At 39.3% G+C, this 24,796-nt stretch overlaps 1 protein-coding gene across 1 annotated transcript in view; it reads right to left on the bottom strand.

Annotated features, from left to right (window-relative positions):
• Window positions 1-5,794: 5,794 nt before the first annotated feature.
• TTC23L (tetratricopeptide repeat domain 23 like) overlaps window positions 5,795-24,796 on the bottom strand; it is a 57,646-nt gene continuing 38,644 nt past the window's right edge. Inside the window, 4 exon segments of the mRNA XM_065873634.1 lie at window positions 5,795-5,923; window positions 8,323-8,446; window positions 12,659-12,741; window positions 21,230-21,357. Coding sequence (XP_065729706.1) covers window positions 5,795-5,923; window positions 8,323-8,446; window positions 12,659-12,741; window positions 21,230-21,357 — 464 coding nt within the window.

Genomic DNA, 24,796 nt, shown 5'->3' with positions numbered 1-24,796 from the left:
TCTTAAGTATGGCAATCCACTGTGCTATTTATGTACACATTCATGATTGGTCATGTTCTCATTCTGAGTGTAGCACTCTTCGTGATTTCTTATTGGATTTTCTAAGGGAAAGAAGCATGGAAGAGATAGAAGCTAAGTCCCTGCCCCCTAATAGTTGCTGTATATTTTATAAGTAATGTTTTCACGTAGTCACAGATTATCCAGTACTGGACTAGCCTGTGGTTCTGTCTTTTGAACTCATGGGAATCGTTATGAGCCGAGATGAGTAAGTTTTATGTTTTATTCTACTTAAGCAGGACATTCCAAGAGTCTAAAAAGTTAAAGTTTGGTGAAGCCATATCTGAAATGTTCTTTTATTTATTTACTGTTAGAAAAAGCAGTGGCATACGGGCATCGCTCCCTATTTGGAATTCTGGATAATCTGTCTTAAAGCAATGGTTCTCAGAGTGTTGTGCCTTGATCACCTGGAAACTTGTCAGTAACTCTGGGGGTGGGCCAGCAATCTGTACTTTAATAAGCCTCCCCCCAGGAGATTCTGACAAGTGTTCAAGTTTGAGAATCACTGTTGTAAAGGATACTTTTTTAAAAATAGTCTTTAATTGCCTTGAAGTGACTGCTTTTAACTGTGATTTCTTCACAAATGTTCTGAAGTTTAGGCTTCGTCAAACAAGTTTGAATAATTATATGATTTATTTTTCAAGTGTACATTTTGAAGACATCTGTGAACAGGCTATAAAACAGTCTTCAGAGTTACAGATTTTCATCTTGTTCTGAAAACTGTTCAGTGTAGTAAGTACTTATTAGATACCTTCTATTTGCCTGTAAGAGTTTCTCAATCAAACCAAGGTGTACAAAACCATTTATTAAGTGATTTTATACTTTCGTAGGTAGTTTTCAATGAAATAATTTTTGTGATATGTAGGTTAAGAAAACAACACTAAATTATCTAACTTGTTTTCTATTAGAAAAAGTATATAACTAAAATGAAGTTTCTGCGCCATGTGACAACAGCTCAGTGTCTCTCAGTGGCCAGGCACTTTTGGCCTTTGGAGAGTGTTTCAGCAAAGCACTTCAGGGAAAAGCTCCTCCGGAACATTATGTAGGCACTGCTTCCAGGCACGTGTACAATTTGTGCAATTCTGGGTGTCTAGTCCAGAGTGAGTACCTGATAACTAATAGATCTTCCAGGCAATCTCAGGGTGCCCAGCTGGTACAAAAGAAGTTGGAGTTTTGTAAAGTATAGTATATGTTTGAGAAGGAAATGATTAAATCTACTAAATGTCCAAATATTTTTTTGTCTGGATAAACACAAGATCAAAACAAGTCTAAAACATAATTATGAAAATATTTAATCAGTAAACATTTCAAGGACTACAGTTTTCCTTTAAATTTAAAATAGGGCAGTTGTTTTTTCATTGGCATGTCTAGTACCTAGAACAGTACCTAGGATGCAATAATATTTGTTAGGTGAAAGGACCTCCACTTTTCAGATTATTAGTCACTATTTAATTCCATTATTTCGGTTTGAATTTATTTTGACCTAATGTATTTTTTTCAAGTTGAACCTATAAAGAATTTAAAACATGTATCGACTTAATAAGACTTTTTTGCACATTTAAGACTATTATTTTAGCCGCACGTATCTTGAGTTATTTAGAATTCAGAAACTAATGAATTTAATTCTTTCTAAATCACCCTGACATCAAGGTGTGACTTAATAAAGAATTTTTTTTATGCGCGCTCTATTTGTCTAGTTTAACTTTGTTCAAGTTCCTGTGAAAGACCACTAGGGGGAGCACTTCCTCAGGCAGAGCAGGATGCTTTGGTGACTACAAATTCAGTTCATGTGTCACACACATATAGAAGACTGTAATCTTATTTTTAAGATTGTCTTTGCCTGTTTGAAGTTTATCGCATATTCTTTCCAGTAAAATTGTGCTTACCAGGAATAGGTAGGTATTCTGCCACAGCAGAACACTGCTCACTGCTAATACCTTGGGTACTGGCTGATTATTAGGATTTACACCCTGGAAAAATGACTGAAATGAAAAAATACTTTCTTAAATGAAGAACCAAGATGTGGCTCCAGCAGCACTGAGCGAGTGATAGAGATGTTGTCAGAGACAAATTCGGATCCCGAAGACACAGGTGTTCCAGCTCTATTAAATCAGCTCAGGTAACTGAGGAGCGATGAAAAGGGAAAAATAAAAGCTTTTTATAATATAACCTTGAATCTGACTTCTCCTTTGTCCCTGGGTACACAAAGGGATATGATTCGAGATTGCCTGTTTCCTAGATATACACTTGTTCAGGGGCTCAGGATTTTTTTTAACAACCTTGGTGAGAATTCCTTTCCTAAAAACGAGCCTTTTTAATCCAGTTTGAGTGGGGGCAGCATAGTGGGATGGAAAGAGTAATCATCTGTGATTCAGGAAGCCTGCTTTATAATCACCAGATTGACCTTGAACAAATCAATTTTTCGTATCCCTGGCTTTTTCATTTATAAGAATCAAAATGGCCTTTCTGACTTCAGTAAACCGGATCAGGCCAGTGTTTCAGAAGATCAAATATTTCCTCACAAAGCAGTTTTAATGACCTCAAACAGGTTATGGCTAAAAATTCTTACAAATGGTATATTTAAATGTTTGCCAATAAACTATAATACTTAGGTATTGCAGAATTTTCTTAAAAAGGACTGAAAAGAATGAAAGTAGAGTTAGAAAAAGGGAAATGGAAGGTAATATGAGTCCTAGTGACATGAAAAACTAACTTAAAGCATGTATCTAAAGATTTCTTCTCCCAAGTTACAGGATCCTGGTTTCTAATGGCTCTTGGGTGCTTTACCTGTAATGCTAAGTGGATCTTTTTTCTTCCAGAGTCCTTTGTTCTGCTTTTGATCTGCCACTGCTATCAGTGTTGGTAAATATATTTTGTGGTCCAGAATTTTTTTTATTAATGTTGGCTTTATTGTTGGCTATCTTGTGTAGAGGTTTTCTCTTTACTGTTAACAGAAGACCTAGAGGAAAGGAGAAAACCCTTCGTGCATTTTTCTTGGTTCTTGCCTTCTCTCCCTCCTGCTAGCACCAATCACTGCCTTATTGACCTAGAAGGCTGACCTCAGTCTGAGAAAACTATTTCACCGTGTGACCATCGCCCTAAAATGTTGATTCTGCTAATAGGCCTCCAAAATGGTACTAGAGTCTTGGGTTTCCTCCCTAAAGAACAGGGAACCCTTTGCTTGATTCAGATGGCAGGTCAAGGATATCTAGGATACGTGGATTGCTTTTAATCACAGCTGAAAATTTTTATCAACTGTAGGGCCTTTTATAGTGTTCATGATTTTCAGGTGATTTCTTCTCCTGAGCACAGAGATTTACAACCCGGAGGCACTGTAAATGCTAAAAAGAGGATCTTATATCCCCATTTCCAGCCATTAAGATTTCCATACTCCGTTTTCTTAATACTGGAGAAGTTGGGCAAGAGTTAGAAATAATCTGGTCCAAAAGACTGATCCAGAAACCCGGTTTCTATTAAGTGTTCTTCAGTTACCTCCTATTTAGACCACAAGCCTGCAACAAGTGTGGTTTGCATAGCCCCTGTTTGAAAAATAAAAAAAAAAATTTGTTCCACAGAAATATCAGCTACAAAATTTTATGAGCAACTTGAGGTTTTCTTACATGTAAGTCGCACTGAAGACCGATTCATTCTCTACTACTGGACCATACAGAAAGCTATCTGGCACTTTAACTTCCTTGTCCGTAAACCAAGAGATACTGTGATTCCAAATTTGAAGAAGAAATAGGCACCAATGAAGTCAGTTGCCCAGGGGTCTCACAAAAGCAAGGGTCGGCAGAGATCAGAGAGGGATCTCTGCTAGGGACAGACAGCAAGTTGAAAACAGCCTTGGGCCTAGTGCTCTCCCACCACAAGGTGGCACAATTCCCCTTGCCTGAAATCTTTGGTTACTGAAAGAACGCTGACTTCCATAGTGTATATATATCATCGTCTTTGCATGTAAGTAATTATATCAGACTGCCTCGTCTATGATATTATGTTTCCAGGGGCTAAGCTCTAGCTCACTTTTGAGATACTAACCAGCAAAATGTTTTCCACACCAGCGTAGTGGTAGCTTTTCACAGTTACTAGCCCCTATCTCATTTTCCTTCATTGCCAGTGGTGTAGCTGGAAGGTAATGAAGTCAAAGCCCAGGTTTCAGTAAATATGAAAATAATTTATTATTATTATTACATGATAACCACTTTACATACATTATCTCGTTTTCGCAGCATCACCAAGAGATAGGTACTATTCTCATCCCCATCCTATGGATGAGAAAACCAGGATTACACATAGCCAGAAAGTGGTGGTTCTGGGATTTGAGCAGGCTTGTCTGTCTCCAGAGCTAGAGCTCTTAACCACCACGAATCATAAAGAAAAATTAGTTCATAGGGATGTGTTGAAGTCATGTTTCTATGATCAGATAAAATAGTTCATTGGTGAGATAGTCATTGTTCAGAAAGAACTTATGTCCTAAAGTGGGGCCCAAATCCTTTACCAAACTCCACAAGTATTCTTGTACCCTCAGTTCAAACATGTGCTCTGCATACCTTTTGCTTTAAATAAAACCAGACCTAAGATACTTTCTCTATGGCTCTAAATAACATTTGCCAAAATTTAAATCACTGACCATTTTAAAAAGAATTCAGGTAAATATAAATACAGTGGCTTTTTAAAAATTAATTTGTTGGCTTCCCTGGTGGCGCAGTGGTTGAGAGTCCGCCTGCCAATGCAGGGGACGCAGGTTCGTTCCCCGGTCAGGGAAGATCCCACATGCCGCGGAGCGGCTGGGCCCGTGAGCCATGGCCGCTGAGCCTGCGCGTCCGGAGCCTGTGCTCCGCAACGGGAGAGGCCACAACAGTGAGAGGCATGCATACCGCAAGAAAAAAAAAAAAGTTCTGAGAAGTCCTTCAGGAAGTAAACCTGTGTCACTTTGTTTAACTCAGTTTGGTTTCTTCCTAAACTGAGTTCTTTCACAGAGCCTTTCTTCCTCCATCCCTTGGAATCGACATTGAAATACCCTTTAGGAAGTGCTGCCCGGTACAGCAGCCTTGAAGAACTTACCATTCTTTCATACGCTGCCCTCTGTCATGCCTCTGTGCTTCTGCATAGAGTACCTTCTTCCTGTAATGTCTCCTCCTGCTGGATGAACTGTTACTCGCCCTTCAAGAAACAACTCAAATGTAACCCTGTCTATGAAGTCTTCTCCAGCCTTAGATTCTCTCTCCTTGCTGCTCTGAGTGCGCTGAGACTTCTACTAGAGAACCTATATTTCACATTTTCATTATTTTTCATGTTTGTCTCTTGCGCTAGATTGTTGTCTCCTTAAGAGTAATGGCCGTGTTTTATTTATTTTATTACCACCTGCAGCTTTAACTGCACCTAGCACTTAGTAGGAGCTCACCAGATAAATGTGTTGAAGGAATGTTGAGGAAAGAGGCTCAGAATGTTTAAGCAACTTAAGGTTACACTGCTATTTCATAGCAGAGGTGGGACTCACACACAAGGTGCCTTGACTCAAGGTATACGGCTCTTTGGGCATGAACAGCAAATGTGTGGCAGAAGTTTAGCTCTTCCCCCACCCATGCCCCATGACAGACAATAATAAACCAAGCTCCACCAAACCCGGCCTTTTGCTCTGGAACTTCAAGCATCACTCCAGGAAACCACTACCAGAGTGGGCCGGGGAGGTAAAATATACTTGTTCTCCTTGCCCTATTCCACGCTATACCTCCCGTCAATCTGTTTTTGTGGGCATGGCAGAGTGGCTGTTGATTGTAGAGTTCCCCCAGTGCTCTGCTGAAGACCAGGTACCCTGAGCTGGCTCTTTGTGGCTTAGCAGCCTCCGTTCCCCTTCAGTGAGACCCTGGGGGGCGGGGGGGGGGGAGCTAAATGCTCCTAAATGTTCACTCCTCTATCTGCCCCAGTGTTGCCAGCCATTCCTAGAGTCCTGATTTGGAAGAGCCACTGCCCCTTGGCACCTGGATATTAGAGCAGATTTTGCTCCTCACCCACTCATACACCAAGGTTTGGCAGATATTTTCTCTTTCAATTTTGTAGAGGCAGTGTTAGAATATTTACTAGTGATAGGAAAGAACATGAGTGCAGCAGCCTGGAAACAATCTAGCTTACGGGTCATAAATTTCATCACTGAGGTCCTGCCCAAGACTGGTTTGGCTGACACAAAATTTACTGAGTGTATCACCTGTTCTCCTACTTAACTGCAGTTCTCTCTGGAAATAATCACCCCAAATCCTCCTTTTCCACCCTACTTTTCTTTGGCTTTCTCTCCCCAGCCCCTCAGCCCAGAAAAGGCTATTTTTGTTCATATGACTAAGAAGACAGTAGATCACTAATAGGTTAATGGGCACTGAGGCCCCTTCCCTCTTCCCCCTCCTGTAAAGAGAAAAGGATGGTTTTCCTTGCTCCTTCTATTGTCTCCTACAGCTTAAGACCTATCAAAAGTTATACCAAAATAAGTGTTCAGCATGCAGCTGTCCTAGAGATGTCTAACAAGGACAAAGACGAAGCTAATGCGCCATGCCTTCATACTTCCCGTAAGTCTGGGTGACTGGCTACAGCTGCAAAAATAGCTAATACTTATAGAGCACTTACCATATACCAAATACCATGCGAAGTGCTTTATGTGAACAATCTCATTTACTCTTTATTATCTTTCCATACTATAGATGCTATTCTAGTCCTCATTAGAGAAAACTGAGGCTTAGGATAACTTGCCCTACGGCACACAGGAAGTAGAGGAGCCTGGATTCAAACACAGGTCTGTCTGACTCTAAAGTCCATGACCTTGACTACTGTATTCTAACAGCTAGAACTGTCCAGTAATGGAAAGGGCCACCTGGACAGGTAATGAGTGAGTTCCTGATTTGAGGAGGTGTTTAAACAGGTACTGGACAAACAGTAATCTTAAAAATCTGTTCCACCAGTACAGCTCGCTCTCATGTCAGTGATGATTTTCTATTTGCCTGTATGGCTTCTTATTAGTCGTTATCATCATGACCTCTAATTAGCACATACTATGTGTCAGGCATCTTTCTGAGGAGCTTTACTTACATTAACTCATTAACTCATTTATGAAGTAGGTATTATTATCCCCATTTTATAGGTGAGAAAACAGAAATAAAGTGACTTGTGACAAGCTCACCCAGCTAATAAATAAACTGATTGTAACTCAGGCATCTGGCTCTAGTCCATTCTCTTAACACTACATTATATTGTCTCAATATATTTGACATGTATGTGATACTCTTTTTAAATTTTTATTCTCTTTTATTATCAGAGGTATAATACATATTTGTTGTTTAAAAAAAAAGTCAAATAATATACATTATTTCAACACAAGTTGAAAGGACCCCATAATTCCATACCCCAGAGATTACTGTTACCCTCCTTAATTATATAGTTATATTTATGAGTTATACTATATATAAATACTAATATCTATTTGTGTGTTTTTACCTCTAATAATATATCTGGGATATTTTTCCATGACTCTTCAAAGCTCTACTTCATGCTTTTGAATGACCATATTATATGGACCATTAACATGTACCAGTTTTCCTACAATAGACACCTACAAGGAAGATACATAGATATAGATATACATATATATGTATATAAAACTCTAGCTGGTTACCTGTGGATATATATATCAACCAAACAGTTCCATACTAGAGTACTGGGAGGGCTGATCTCCCCATACCTTTGACAGAGCTGGGTTTATATGACCTGTATTTTTCATTAACACAAATAGTTTGAAAATGGTATTTCAGTTTTTGAATTTGTAAATTCTGTATGAGATTGGAAATCCTGTTTTGTGTTTATGGGACATTTGCATTCCCTCTTTGAACTGCTCCTTCGTGTCTTTTGTGACATTGATAATGACCACTGCCTTCTCTGAAACTTTCTCCTCCTATGAGTTCCTTTCTATTTTTTCCTGACTTCCAATTCTCTAAAGACTCCTCTTGAGTCTCCTTCCCAGTCCTCCTTCTGAATGACCCCTAGATAATACAATAATAATAATTACAATAATTAACATTTCACAGACGCTTAGTATGTGCCATACATTAAATAAAGCCTTTAAAATAGAGTCTTATTGTCTGTATTTCATTAGATGAAGAAAGGAAGATACAGCCTCACTGTAAGTGGAAAAGCTCACACTTGAGCCCTCTCTATTTTGATTCAAAAACACCACATATGTTCTCTCCAAAGTAAGTGTAAACGTTCTCCAAAGTTCTTACCTACGTTTTCTTGTTTAACATATACATATTCCACGGATTTCTTATCCATTTCTTTAACTTCTAATGTATCTCGAATTTCTGGTCCATACAGCCTATTAGACATTGCCAAGTGGACGTATTCTGGGTACCTCAAATTTAACACATCCAAAATGTTTTATCTTCCTCAGACCTCCTAGCCATCCTCCAAGATGACCTCCTCTTGCCAATATGCTCTCACTTAATAGCACTGCCATTCACTCAGTTGCTCAAGCTAGAAACTTCAAAGCCACCTTTGAATGGGCCCCTGCCTCCATTACACCTCACATCTAATCAGCTCTAAGGTCTTGCCAATTTGAGACTCCAAACTGTTCTCAATCCATCCTCCATGTGCCTTCTATTATGGTTTTAGATAATTAAGGCTCTCAACATCTCTCCCTTGCACTATTGCATCTGCCTCCTAAGCGGTCTCCCTACTTCTATGGTCTCCTCAGTTCCCATCTGTCCTTCCCATGGCTGACAGTTAATGTTTCAAAGCCAGTAACTGATCATGGCACAACCTGCTCAAAACCCTTTGATAGTTACCTTCTGTCTACTGAATAAATTCTAAACTCATCAGCAAAGCACATAAAACATTCCATAATCTGACCCCAATTTATCTTTCCAAACTCATCTCCAGCACGTTCCTACTCAGGTACCTCCAGCTACAACTCAAGGCCGCTTGCTTCTCAGAAATACCAAGTCTCTCCAGGCCACTGTGCTGTTGTTTGTGCTACTTGAAATGCCCTCCTCTGGCTTTTCTACCTGTTGATGTTTTACTTTTCTTTGAAGACCCAGCCACCTGCCTGCTGCGTACACACTGTCTCCCCCTACATTTCCAGCCCTACAATTTATTACTTGTCCTCTGTTTATATTTCTATTAAAGCTTTATTACAGACTAACTTGTAATCTGGTCATGTGTGTCTGTTTTCTTGAAAGGACTATATCTTAAACATCTTAGTATTTCTAGAGCTTACCGGGAGCTCGATATGTAAATGATTAAAACTGAAGTCCATTTGTGATTTAGGTAAAAGACTAAATCTCAAAGTTTACTTCCAAATCTGAGACTTTCTGTGCCTTTTCTTTACACTGAAATCTTATTTGAGGCTCTTGCAACTAACATTTAACCTTGGAAACCAACTCCTATTTCATGGGGCCAGTTCTGCTTTCACTTCTTTGCAGAGGCTTCAAAAGCCAAGAATTTGGGCTCTTGGCAGTGAAAGTTCGGTGAATGTTGTCACTGGGTTTCCAGAGGAGGTGGGGTAGAAAGCACAAGAGCACATCAGGAAACTAGCAGAGTTCCAGGACATCTGGGATTGATTATTCCAGCAAGATGCTCAGGCCAAGAGAACAGTTCCTGTACTGGGTTTTTTGTGGGGTTTTTTGTTTGGTGGTGGTGGTGGTGGTGTTTGACATCTGGGCTTTGGCAGCCACGCCTATGGCTTTGCTCAGCAATTCTTGAGGAATGAGATATGAGCTTGTTTCAGGACTCACATCTTACTGACTGGACTTCTGCTACAGCAGAGTCCTTCAAAAGACTCTTCTTTTCCCCTTACATGTGCTTTCTTGGTAGGTCTAGGTCTCACTGTCATTTACAGAGAGAAGAATTAGCCTCCAAGAACCAAAAGAAACTCATACTACCTGGGGCCTGAACTGCGTTATACCAATGCTTCCTAATTTCTCCTCCTCCTATCATTCTTTTCAAATCATGGACAAGGAACCAGGAACAGTAAAAAAAAAAAAAAAAAAAACTCGAGGGAAAAGCAACCTCAAGCTACTGAGGAAATGGATTCACTCCAGCTATTCTGAAGTTTCTCTTTTTAAATACAAGCTGAGTAGAACTTTGTTCCAGTTTTGAGGACACATGCACTTCTTGTCTGAAGTTACATGTTTTGTACTTTTAGTTTCATTATTATTACCTTCAGTGTACAAAATGTACTTTAGATATGTTCAAAGATTCAAATTCTCAATCTAATTCTCAAACATACAAACATATTGTAATACTGCCCAACGATCAATCACAATTAGGATTTCAAATATTCTGACCTATTACCCTGGAAGCAAAAGGCATGTACTGCAGAAGAAGGGGGAAGGAAATGTGTTTTGCTAACATTCATTGAGTACATATTCTGCCAGGCACTGGCCTATGCATGTTATATATGTTATTTTATCGAAAACTCACAACAGCTCTATGTCATATGCTATTATTCGCATTTTAGTGATGCAGAAACCAAGCCTCAGAGGTTAAGTGATTTTTCCAAGGTCATATACTTACTAAGTGCAGAGGCAGGTTTAAGATGACAGGGCTGACTCCAGTAATATATACTCTTTACCCATCACTCTTAATATAAAATAATAATAGCGTGATATATAGAAGCTTCTTATCAAAACATTCTATTATCTCCAGCATCTCAGAAAGATAATTCTTATTTTATTCTTATGCCAACATTTATTGAGTACTTAAGACCTGTCAGGCCCTGATCTAAGTGCTGTATTATACATGATATTATTATTTCTCAGAAAATCCACTTTTTGAGGAAGGTACAGTTATTTCACTGATGAATAAAGGTGCTGAGAGAGGTTAAGTAAGCTCACCTAGGTCAGAGAGCCTGATTTAAAATCCAGACAGCCTGCCGTCAGAGAGTAAGCTACACTGTCCACGGAGAGCACGTTCCGGAGCTAGAGAGACCTGGGTTCACATCGCAGCTCTGCCTCCTCCGGGGTAATTCAACTTGAACATATCTGTCCTCAGTTCCCCCATATGTAAAACGAGGTTCTGGGGACTTGCTTGCTGATCAGGTGTCCCCATATACAGTCTCAAATTCCTCAAAAGTCAGAATCCCTATTATGTAGTGAAAGGCAGTGTATTTTTGAACTATGACAGACCTGAGTTCAAGTGTTACCACACTTACTGGCTAGATGACTTTAAACAAGATATTCAAACTTTCTGAGTCTCAGTTTCATCACCTGAACATGTAAGATAAAATACCTACCGAATAGGGTTATTTATGAATCAGAAATAATACATGTATGTTACAATATCAGGGGATTGGAAGAAGTTCTACCTTATAGTTATTATTAATACTGTTATGGTTACTGACTAAGAAAACATACTTTCATATACACCAGCAGGCAGAGGGCAAAGTTCCCCATATACCCTCCTACCATGGGCATCACTGAGAGAGGCTAGAGAACATTCTCTCCTGGGTAAGATCAAACAGGAGACAGTCTACTGTTGGGCCCCCTTTAGGTGTGGCTCTGACTGAGGTGGATGGGGACAGGATGGGCTGATGTATTCTCTGTGCTCATCTGGTCCCCTACCTGGCCAGCGTAGTGAGAAAGTACTAACTGTGAGCCACCTCCAGTGAAGTGCAATCAGTCCTAACTCTCAACCCATAATGACACCCCTCTTTGTTAGAGGGCTCTAAGGGGAAAGCACATGGCCTTTAGAGTCACACTTGCTTGGGTCCAAACCTCCAAGACTTAAGTGAATTTAGGCATGTTCTTTTATAGAACATCAGGCCCCCTTCTGTCAAACGGGAGCTATCATGTAGGGTATTTGTAAAAATTAAATACTTTATGAATAGGATCTAGCTCATTTTAGGGGTTTAGTATACACTCAACAAAAGAGAACAGCTCAGGATCAATATCATTCTGAGATGAACAAACAGCACTGATATGCCAAGGGTCAAGAAGGGGGCAGGTCTACACAAAACACTCTTCTTTGGCTGAAACGTTTTTTAAGAAGAATCTGAAGAGGCTCTTTTATTTTTAACTTTGGAGACAACTGTTTCCCCCCAAAAGTTGCCTTATGTTTAGGGACTTAGATTTTGTATGTTTAGCAAGAAAAATAAGTTTAACGTATTCACTTACTTTTTTTTCTGGCCGTGACCCCGGCTTGTGGGATCTTAGTTCCCCCACCAGGGATGGAACCCAGGCTCTCACCAGTGAAAGCATGGAGTCCTAACCACCGGACTGCCAGGGAATTCCTTCACTTGCTTTGTTATAAACCCAATTTGTATCTCTCACAAGCTGTTAGCTGCAACGGTCTTGTAGGACTTGGTTATAATGCTCAGCATTGAAAGAGACATAAATACTAAATAATATTGCAGCAGACCCCGGTAACATCGGGTTCTGAGAGACTACTAGAAATTGACTAGGTACCTCCAGTTTAGGATTTGGCCAGATCCATAGTACAGGCTGGCATTTTGCCTTACTAACAAGAATAACAGGTGAATCACCCCTAAACGAATGCATCTGGGTGAGGCCATGCTATCCATATATCCACATTGAAGACCTGGTTGATGATCAGGGTCAGAACTTACCTCTGCGTTAGGCTAAGGAGGTTTTTTGTGTCTCTGCTTTTACAGTGCTCATCTCCATATATGAGGATTTGAATCATCAGACACTGTAGGCGAGTTGAGAAGCCTAACAGTTTAAAGAGAATCAAATAACAAGCACCTTCATTATAAACCAAACTCAGGAGAGCACCAGTGGAACTGAGATGTCACAGGTTGACACTTCAGATGCCTGTACTACTCTTCCTCCTGGTTCCCTTCCAAGGAGGAAGGGGTCTGAATCGAAGGCGCTGTCCCCCTAGGGCTGCACCTGGATCATTCTACTTCACTGAAGCCCCCACTACCATATGAGGCTGTGGAAAACCAAAGTAACACGCCTGAAAATGGACAGCATGCCTACCTAAAACCCACAGTGGTTTCCACCAGGATTTTCCAAATAGCTGTAACCAAACGGGTAGATATAAATGAAATCAGTGTACGTGTCCCAAACTCGCACTGCACTCTCATGCTACATAACTTTACTCTTAGGCAGTTTTCCATTGTAAATTTTATTGCTGACCTCTCTATCCAATCAAGGTGGAATTATAGGCACCAGATTTGCCCTCCCACGTGAAACAACCAGAAAAGAAAAAGTAGACGATATATATTTGGAACGATCTTCATGACAATGAACATTAGGCAACAAAGGACAGTGTTCCCTGACAGAGGGAAAGCAAGTGAAATAAACACTATGATTGCCCCAGATTACTGCTTTGAGACCATCTCCAGGCTGTGATGCAGGGAAGTGGAGCTCAGCAGACGCCCTGAATTGAGGATATGGAGCTGAGAGTCTCAGGAGACTCTCAGGGCAGAGTAACAGAGGAGAGACAGCTGCACAGAAAGAGAATATCTATATCTGCAGTGTGTCCCCTTCAAGTGCGGTTGGCCCGCAGTCTGGGAACCTGCAGATACAGAGGGTCGACTGTACTACAACATTTTATACTAGGGACTTGAGCACCTGCAGACTTTGGTGTTGGTGAGGGGGGCGGGTGGGAAGTCCTAGAACCAATCGGATACGGAGGGACACAACTGTTTGTTGTGTCCCTGAACTGCTGAACTGTTTGTTCAGCAGAGTACTGATTAACACAGAGGTGTAAAAACTGCCCGAGGCTTGAGAAAAGCATCTGAAGGTACTGGAGGGAACAGTGCCCTGTGTTCATACAGGGCCAGGTATAGTGGCCTCTTCACATCAGCCAAACTGGCAAGCCTCATTGTCGTGGAGCATTGGGTGGGCTACTCAGAGGTACTGAGGCGTTCGCTTCAGTAATGGGGGTCAATTAGCCCTTGACTAAATGCAGCCCTAGTCCCATCTGACAAATCTTAAAAGCAGGACCTAAAAGGACCAAAATGTAATTTAGCTGAATTCCACAACAAAGTAATTTAACTGATTTCCAGAACAAAGTTCAAGAATACTTACAGAAATACAAAAATATCCAACACTCAACAAGGTAAAATACACAATATCCGGCATCCAAAGATTCATGTTGAATCCCTACTCCAAATGGAGGATGGAGACATGACATCAAACATTCATTCATTGCTGGTAAAATCTAGATGGGCTCTCTTTCATTGACTTTGTATGGAACATGGTAAGCCCTTACAATGTATATGCTGGGGTCTTTTTTCATTTCAGGAGAGTTATCTCCAATGATTTCTTTGATTACTGTTTCTATTCCAAGTATTATAGTTCCTCTTCAGAAATACATAGAATTCTTTGGCTGAATCTCTACTTTGTCCTCCACATCAGCTACTTTCTCATTATATACATTCTTCCTTGTCCTCTGCATTATAGGAAAGCTTTCCAAATTTGTCATATAAATCACTGATTCTTAAAACTCACAGGATATTACACCTCTAGAAGTATTAAAAATGCAGATTCTGGACACTAAGAACATCTGATTTGATGGTCTGAGGTGGGACTCAGGAGTCTGTTTTCTGTTTCATTTTTGTTTTGTTTTTTACTGACTCTTGCAAATCTAGATTGAGGAAATATTGTTCAACATCATTACAGCATGTTAAGATGCTCTTCCCTATTTTCAATGTGGATTTGAATTTTTAAAATTTCTTGTTTCCCTGAAATAAATTCCTTCTTTTGTTTTTTGTTTTTTGTTTTTTGTTTTTTTTTTGGCCATGCTGCGTGGCTTGTGAGACCTCAGTTCCCTGACCAGGGATCAAACCCAGGCCCCAACAGTGAAAGCATGGAGTCCTTACCATGGGACCACAAGGGAATTCCCTGTTTCCCTGAAATTCCTTCTTAATTCAGCCTTAGCATTTTAATCTCATCTCATCTTTTGTCCTCAAACTGTCATCCTTTCATTTTAAAGTTTTCTCTCCTTACAGGTTTATAATCCCATTACATAGCTGCCATCCATGTGTTTATGCTTCCCTTGAAGAAGCTATTCTGATCCTTATAACTTATTTTCGTAAGGTTTTCTTTTTCTCTGAATCTTCAAAATGAAGTCCCCTTTCTTCTGTTATTTACTATTTTCATACTTATTACATTAAGTTAACCTGAAATGAGATAAAATATCTCCACACCTGCCGATATATGTATGTATGTAATTTTATTTATTTATTTATTTTTGGCCACACTGTACAGCTTGCAGGATCATAGTTCCCTAACCAGGGACTGAACCTGGGGCCCCTGGAGTGAAATCGCAGAGTCCTAACCACTGGACCACCAGGAAATTCCCATGTGTAGATTGCTTTTGACTCTGCCCTCTTGAGATCTTTACCAACTTTTCCTCTGAAATTGAACTAATTTGGGTTTTATGTAGAGACATCACTACTGATCTCACCTAGCCTTTAGCTTGGGCTGTTAGTATACTGACTGGCTGAACAACGGTTAGGCACACCTCTTGCCACATCCTACTACTAGGCAATGAACTTCTAGGCTTGTCTGAGCTCCCTGGAAAGGGAATCAGTGCTCAGGTAATGATGGCTAGACAAGGTGTTCCTTATTCCAACACAAACTTTGGTGCTTTCACAAGATTCTGCTACTGCCATACCAAGTTTCCAGGATTAGGGTATTACTCTTCTAAAACTCTGGTCCAGGCACAGACACAACAAAAGTTTCTGTAGTCATATTCTCCCTCAGCACATCTAAGAATGTGAAGAATTTTCAAAAGAGAACACTTTACTTAAAAAAAAAAAAAAAAAGAAAAAGAGAAGGAAGAAAAAAAAGGAAGGAAAGAGAGAGGGAAGGGAAGGGAAAATACACACACACACACACACACACACACACACACACACACACACACATCTCCCCTCACATTTTGCTTACAGGTCTGGGAGCAAATGTAAAACACCAGCCAGTATTCACCTTCCTTAGCAGCTGAATTGCCTTTCTGAGCTCTCCTTTGGCAAAGCAGATCCTGCCCATGTTATAAAAAGTTTCAGCCACTTTTTTACTACAGTCACCATAGCTAATGACCTGAGACTTCAATAAAGCCTTTAGCAGTCTGTAAGCCTCCTAGGGGATAAAAAAAATATGTACATATTTTTAATTCACCTGGTAATTCTGAAGGAGCATGCTGGCTGTATTCCATGAGCTTTTCAAACCTTCAGAAAAACTGAAAGAATAGTAGAATGAATACACATAATATTTTAATCTAGATTCACCAATTGGCTATCATTTTGCCACATTTGCTTTCTCTTTAAAAAATTATATGTATATGTAATAGATAACATTTTTATATACATATATAAGTACATACACATATATACTTTTGTTGAAACTAAGTTGTACTTAGGATACTTTACCCCTAGATACTTAAGCATGTATATTCTTAGAACAAGAACATTTTCCTACATAACTACATAACATTATTACTCTCAAAATTTTTTACATTGATATAATATTAATATATGTTCTGTATTCAAATTTCCCAATTGTCCAATAATGTTCTTTATAACTTTAAAAATCTAATATCCAATGAAGAATCACATATTGCATTTAGTTTTCACAATCCTTTAGTCTTCTTTAATCTGTAGCAGTTCTGCCCTTTCATAATACTGGCTTTTTTATTTTTAAAGTCCAGGCCAGTTGTCTTTCAGCTCAACTCTCACTCTTAACTACTTACTATACAGCATATGATTTAGAGAAAAATTAAGTATACATTGGAAGTTGTTTACAGAACAACAATACTTGTACTCATTGGATTTCCCAATGTGCTTTCTTTAGAGGGAGTGAAGAGGTATAGTTATTGCTGGCACCCTCGAGAATGGCACATCACCCTCTGCCTGTGTTAACTATGTTGACATTTATAAATAGAACATTTCTTTGGAACTGGGTTGAATATGTAATCAATATCCTCATATGTGGCATGTCAGAACAAACATAAAAAGGATGTCAGTTGTTGCTTTCCAGGAAACACTGACAATAATTTAGGAGTCTCAAGGCTCTATATTATCTTTGCATTTTTCAGAATAGGAAAACATGCATATAAGTAGATTTTCCTATTTTTTCAGTGTACAAGTCTTTCACCTCCTGGGTTAAGTTTATTCCTAAGTATTTTATTCTTTTTGATACTTTTGTAGATGGGAGTGTTTTCTTAATTTCTTTTTCAGATTGTTCATTGTTGGTGTATAGAAACGCAGCAGACTTTTGTATGTTGATTTTGTATCCTGAAATTTTTTTATATCCTGCAATTTGTTTATTAGTTCTAACACTTCGTTTGTGTGTGTGTGTGTGTGTGTGTGTGTGTGTGAAATCTTTAAGGTTTTCTACATATAAGAATATAAGATCATATAATCCGCAAATAGAAATAATTCACTTTTTTCTTTCCAATTTGGATGACTTTTATTTCTTTTGCTGACCTAATTGCTCTGGCTAGTACTTCCAGGACTATATTGAATAGAAGTGGGCAAGAGTAGGCATTCTTGTCCTGTTATTGATCTTAGAAAAAAATGCTTTCAATTTTTCATCACTGAGTATGATGTTACCTGTGAGCTTTTCATATATGACCTTTGTTATTCCTAGTTTGTTGAACGCTTTTATCATAAAAAGATGTTGAATTTTGTCAAATATTTTTTCTGTATTCTTGCAATGATCATGTGATTTTTATCCTTCATTCTGATAATGTAGTGTATCACATTGATCGTATTTCATGCGTTGAACCATTCTTGCATCCTAGGGATAAATTCCACTTGGTCAGGGTGTGTGGTCATTATAATATGCTGGTGAATTCAGTTTGCTAGTATTTTGTTGAAATGTTTGCATCTACAATCATCAAGGATATTGTTCTGTAGTTTTCTTTTCTTGTAGTCTTTTCCTAGCTTTGGTATCGAGGTAATGCTGGCCTCATGAAATGAGTTTGGAAGCACTCCTTCCTCTTCAATTTTTTGGGAAGAGTTTGAGGAGAATTCGAGTTAATTTTTCTTTAAATGTTTCATAGAATTCACCAGTGAAGCCATTTGATCTTGGGCTTTTCTTGTTGGCACATTTGAACTCCTTACTAGTTAAAGTTCTATTCAGATTTTCTATTTCTTCATGGTTCAGTCTTAGCAGGTTGTAGGTTTCTAGGAATTTACCCATTTCTTCTAGGTTATCCAAGTTGTTGGAATGTAATGATTCATAGTAGTCTCTTATAATCCTTTCAATTTCTGTGGCATCAGTTGTAATGCTTCTTCTTTCATTTCTGATTTATTTGAGTCTTCTCCCTGTTGCTCTTATTTAGTCTAGCTATTCATTGGGCTTGATTCCAGTAGCTCAGGCTCCTGGTGCTCACAAAGTGTGCTCCTCTGGGGAGAGCAGGCTGGCTCTTCAGTTGAACCCGTGTACCTTTCTCTTTGGCTTCCTTCTTTTTCTGATCTTTCATGCATTTCAGGAATTTATCTCGGCCCTTAGAGTGCTTAATATGCTCAATATGTACATTACTCCTCTTGGCAAGAGGATTACCCTTAACTTGTTTGTTTATAACAATGCCAATGGCAAGCTGGGTAACACTGTAGACCCTTCCAGTTTTGCCACGGTAACATTTCTGGGCATTCCTTTTTGAACAATGCCCATTCCCTTACTGTATACAAGATCACCTTTCCTGTAGATCCCCAAGGATGTGGCCAAAGAAATAACTCCATGTTTTCTAAAAGGCCTAGAGAACATATAGTGGATGCCTCTCCTCTTTCCCTTTGTGTTCACCGTTTTAAGAATTACTGGAAGATGGCAGTTCTGGCCAATGGATCCTGTTTATTTTTTATCAGTGGCAGATTAAATCTGTTTGAAAAAAAAAGTTATATTTCATGGGAACACAATTCCCATATCATCTGAGTTTCTGTTACGGTCCTCTAGAACAGGCTGAGAATCTCATCTCAGGCTTGAGGTTGGGAGAAAAAGCTCCTTTTAAAATGGAATTATCCCACAGGAAATGTGTTATAAAATTCAGCAAAGTAACTCAATAGTTATTGAGCACCTAGTACGTGCCAGTTACTGTTTCAGGCACTAGGGACATTGCAGTGAACAAAACAGACAAAACCCTTGTCCTCATGGAGCGTGTTTCTTAGTAGTAAAGGTGACCTGTCCACAGTCCTGCTTGTGGTTTAGATTCAGAGCCACCTGGCACTCAAGACACTTCTGCATCTCTGTCTAGGAGCTTGGTACACTCGGTTAGAAGCAGACAGCTGTCAGGCATTGGTACTGGTGTCTTATCACAGAGTCAAGATGTTCACTGTATCAGAACATAACAAGGATAAGCTATGAGATTCTGGCCAAGTACTTTCTTGGAAACTAAATAAAAATATTAGGTCAATCTGTGGCTTTACATTAATCTTTGGAACCAACAGAAAATATTGCAGCCACTGTAAAAAAAAAAAAAAGTCACAAACCACCACAAGGTTTTTTGCCTCTACAAGTGGCAATTAAAATAGAACTAAAGAAAATGTCTTCATTTACAAAAATGTTCAAATGTCAGGCTTCCCTGGTGGTGCAGTGGTTGAGAATCCGCCTGCCGATGCAGGGGACACGGGTTTGTGCCCCGGTCCGGGAAGATCCCACATGCCGCGGAGCGGCTGGGCCCGTGAGCCATGGCCGCTGAGCCCGCGCGTCCGGAGCCCGTGCTCCGCAATGGGAGAGGCCACAACAGTGAGAGGCCCGCGTACCGCAAAAAAAAAAAAAAAAGTTCAAATGTGGAATAAAAAAAGCTTTTTCTTCATTCCTTGAAAAAAATTCTTACTTATTAAGTGTCTAGAAACTTACTCTTAAACTGGTTTTCACATGGCCAACAAAACCAGGTCAGATCCACACCTGTTTCTCACATGCCTGAGGAAGAATAAAGTTGGCTTGGTCAGGTCAAAGTCACACGGGATCTCATGACGAATAAAGGTCTTCACTGCCTTCATGCTGAACTCAGTACATAAAGTTTTTGAGTTTTTGAGTAACAGTTTAGACGCATGGGACTTCTAAGTAAAAGGTCAGCAATCAAAAGCATTTTCTCTAACTGTTTTTTTAATGTGAAAACAAAAGTTTGATTAATAAAGAATTCAAGACCGGAAACTGAGAAGGAAATAATATATCAAGAGAAAAATGAATTGGTACAGCCACTATGGAGAACAGTATGGAATTTCCTTAAAAAACTACAAATAGAACTACCATATGACCCAGCAATCCCACTACTGGGCATATACCCTGAGAAAACCATAATTCAAAAAGAGTCATGTACCAAAATGTTCATTGCAGCTCTATTTACAATAGCCCCGAGATGGAAACAACCTAAGTGTCCATCATCAGATGAATGGATAAAGAAGATGTGGCACATATATACAATGGAATATTACTCAGCCATAAAAAGAAACGAAATTGAAGCTATTTGTAATGAGGTGGATAGACCTAGAGTCTGTCATACAGAGTGAAGTAAGTCAGAAAGAGAAAGACAAATACTGTATGCTAACACATATATATATGGAATTTAAGAAAAAAAATGTCATGAAGAACCTAGGGGTAAGACAGGAATAAAGACACAGACCTACTAGAGAATGGACTTGAGGATATGGGGAGGGGGAAGGGTAAGCTGTGACAAAGCGAGAGAGAGGCATGGACATATATACACTACCAAACGTAAGGTAGATAGCTAGTGGGAAGCAGCCGCATAGCACAGGGAGATCTGCTCGGTGCTTTGTGACCGCCTGGAGGGGTGGGATAGGGAGGGTGGGAGGGAGGGAGACGCAAGAGGGAAGAGATATGGGAACATATGTATACGTATAACTGATTCACTTTGTTATAAAGCAGAAACTAACACACCATTGTAAAGCAATTATACTCCAATAAAGATGTAAAGATAAAAACTATCAGCTATATCCAAAGATAAAAGCCAATTTTGACTTAAAATATTAAATTTGCAGGACCAGAGATTATATGTGTCCAAGATTTGAAGGACCTCATGTTTCAAAATACAAGAAAAATACTTCTTTTTCTTTACTAATATTGCAAGCTGCACCAGCCCTATTTTTATTGCTGGCTTTACCTGAGCCTTCTCTGAGCTCCAGTTTCTGAATAATGAGATGAAAAAGGCTGTCCCAATCTAATAAACAATCTAGCCATTACATTTATTAGTTGATAACATTTACCTGTTTTTCCCCATTTTGAACAAGCCATTTGCAAAATTCTTCAATGGTCGTCAGTGTTTCGTAATCCTCTGGGCCCAATGTTGTTTGATATGCAGTGATGCTTTTTATAAAATATATCTCCACAGCATCTGCAAAACAGGGAAACAATTACTTAAGGCAATATGCTAGCCTTTACAGGTGTCTAATTTCAGCTTCAGCTAAATTCTTTAGACAATTGCATGCTTAAAGCCCATGCCTGTCCTCTTTCCAGCACTCATAAAAGCCTCAAAAAGTCTGAGATATAACTTGATGGTATATCAGATGATATTCTGATTTTATTCTCTTGATGAAATGCATGGATTTTCTGTAGGAAAAGAAAGCTTATGTCTGAACAGTCTTATCCTGAGACCTAAGATAACCATCATATTAAACTCCCAAGTGCAACGCCAGACTATGTTTTTAGCTAAATTAAAATCTGATGGAGATTACTGCTTACTGGGGTTTCTGTTCAGTGTATGTGTGTGTGGAGAGAGAGGGCGAGTTTTGATTTTCAAAGAACTTTAAATATACAGTTTTTATTGTTTAAAAATTTACTTCTAATGTTGTCTTTTATTCCAAACATAATAGATGTTTATGTAATCAATCTAGAAAATGCAGAGAAGCAAAAAGAAAATGAACATTATCCCCATACACATCACTCAGGAACAGGCACTAACATTTTTTTTTTAACCACTGTATTAATGTAGAATTTGTACACCACACATTCACGCATTGTAATTATACAGTCTGATAAGGTTTTATATAGTTACATAATCATGATACATGATGTGATCACACAATATATAGTCTTTTCAGGCTGGATTCTTTCATGTAGCGTACTGTTTTTGAGGTTCATCCACGTTGTTGCATGAATTAGTTTTACTCCTTTTTATTGATGAGTAGTTTTCTATCATATGGATATATCACATTTTATTTATACATTTACAAGTTGGTGAATATTTGTGTATGTGTATACAGTCTACTATGTTTATCCGCATACTTATTAGTTCCAATTCCATTCCTTTCTGTGGATTTGAGTTACCATCTGCTGTCATTTTCTTTCAGCCTAATGGCTTCCTTTAGTATTTCTTTCAGGGCAAGACTGCTACCAACAAATCCTGTTTTTGTTAATCAGGAAATATCTTTATCTCACCTTCATCTCTGAAGGATAGTTCTGCTGGATGTACAATTCTTGGTTGAATTCTATTGCCGTATTTTGAACATATTATTCCACTGCCTTCTAGCCTTCATTTATCTGATGAAAAATCAACCATTAATCCTATTGTTGTTCCCCTGTACAGAGTTGTTTTTCCACTGCTGCTTTTAAGATTTTCTCTTTGCCATTCAGCAATTTGACTTTGTGTCTAATTATGGTTTTCTTTGTGCTTACCTTACTTGGCACTGAGACTTCTGAATCTGTGGATAACATTTTTATCAAATTTGGGAACTCTGGGGCCATTATTTCTTTAGATGCTTCTCTGCCTCGTTCTTTCTCCTCTCCTATTGCAGCTCTCATTACGTGAGTGTTGTTGGTACATCTGCTATTGTCCCGCAGATCTCTTATGCTCTGTTTGTTTCTCTCCTATCTCTGTTCTTTGGATTGGATCATCTCTAGTGACCTGCTTTTGAGCTATCTCTATCATTTCTGCCATCTCAAATCTGATGTGATCATTAATACATTTTTCATTCAGTTACTATATTTTAAAATTCTAGAATTTCCATTTTAGCTGATTTTTAAAAGTAGTTTATATTTCTCTATTGAGATTTCCTAGTTACTAAGTGATTTTCATAATATTTTCTTTTAATTCTTTGAACAGTTTCCTTTAATTCTTTGAACATATTTATGATAGCTGCTTTGAAGCTTTCGCTAAATCCAACATCCAGCCCACTTACAGTCAACCTCTTTTTCTTTTTCTTTTCTTTTCTTTATTTTTATTTCTTTATTTTTTTTGGCTGTGCTGCTAGGCTTGCAGGATCTTAGTTCCCTGACCAGGGATTGAACCCAGGCCCTCAGCAGTGAAAGCACGGGTCCTAACCACTGGACCGCCACCAGGGAATTCCCTAGAGTCAATTTTTCTGAGTCACAGGTTCCTGCCTCCTTGTATTGTCCCTTTTTTGCTGACAACTGTACATTTTAGATAATATATAGGAGCAATCAGAGATTCTGATACATCTTTAAGGGATTTTGTTTTGTTTTGTTTTTAAACTACAGAATCTGTCTCCCCCATGGAGCTTGGAGGCTAATGTCTTTGCTCTGGTGTTATTTTTGTGTGCGTTTGTTTTTGGGTTTTTTTTTTTTTTTTTTTTGATTAATAGACTTTTTAGAGCAGTTTTACATTCACAGCAAAATTGAGTGGAAAATACAGAGATTTCCAATATAACTCTGCCCCCAAATATGGTTAATTTTGTGTGTCAACCTGACTGCGCTAAGGGATCCCAGATAGGCTGGTAAAGAATAATTTCTGGTGTGTCTGTGAAGATATTTCTGGAAGATATTAGCATTTAAATTAGTATACTGAGTAAAGAAGATCTATCCTTACTAACATAGGCAGGAATTATCCAATCCATTAAGGGTCTGAATAGAATCAAAAAAGGGCAAAGGAAAAGCGATTTGTCTCTTTCTTTTCTTGAGCTGAGAAATCCATCTACTCCTGCCCTTTGGGCCTTTGTGCGCCAAGACTTACATCAGTGGCCCCCACGTCCCCCAGTTCTCAGGCCTTTGGCCTCAGACTGAGATTTACACCATCAGCTCCTCTGGTTCTCAGGCCTTCAGACTCAGACTAAATTATACCACCAGCATTCCTGGTTCTTCAGCTTGCAGACGGCAGATTGTGGTACTTCTCATTCTCCATAACCACGTATGAGCCAATTTCTATAATGAAGCTCCTCTTTTATTATTATTTTTTTAATTATTGGGGTTTTTTTTGTGGTACGTGGGCCTCTCACTGTTGTGTCCTCTCCCGTTGCGGAGCACGGGCTCCGGACGCGCAGGCTCAGCGGCCATGGCTCACGGGCCCAGCCGCTCCGCGGCATGTGGGATCTTCCCGGACCGGGGCACGAACCCGTGTCCCCTGCATCGGCAGGCGGACTCTCAACCACTGCGCCACCAGGGAAGCCCAAAGCTCCTCTTTTATATCTCTCTCTATATATACTGTTGGTTATGTTTCTCTGGAGAACTCTAACACAGATTTTGGTACCAGGAGTGGGCTCAACAACCTGCACTCCCACTCACCAAGGCCAGCCTGGTTAAGGCCACTGTTGAGTGTCCAATCTGCCAGCACAGAGACCAACAATGAGCTCCTGGTATGGCACCATTCCCCAGGTGATAAGCTATCTACCTAGTAGCAGGTTGGTTACATTGGACTACTTCCATCATGGAAGGGGCAGTGTTTTGTCCTTACTGGAACAGATATCTACGCTGTATGCAGATTTGTATTTCCTGCATGCAACGCTTCTGCCAAAACCACCATCTGTGGACTTATAGGATACCTTATTCACCATCATGGTATTCCACACAATACTGCTTCAGACAAAGGAGCTCACTTCACA

The sequence above is a fragment of the Phocoena phocoena genome, chromosome 3 (genome assembly GCF_963924675.1).
Source record: "Phocoena phocoena chromosome 3, mPhoPho1.1, whole genome shotgun sequence".
In the NCBI taxonomy this organism is placed as follows: domain Eukaryota; kingdom Metazoa; phylum Chordata; class Mammalia; order Artiodactyla; family Phocoenidae; genus Phocoena; species Phocoena phocoena.
This window is presented reverse-complemented; position numbering and strand designations above follow the sequence as displayed.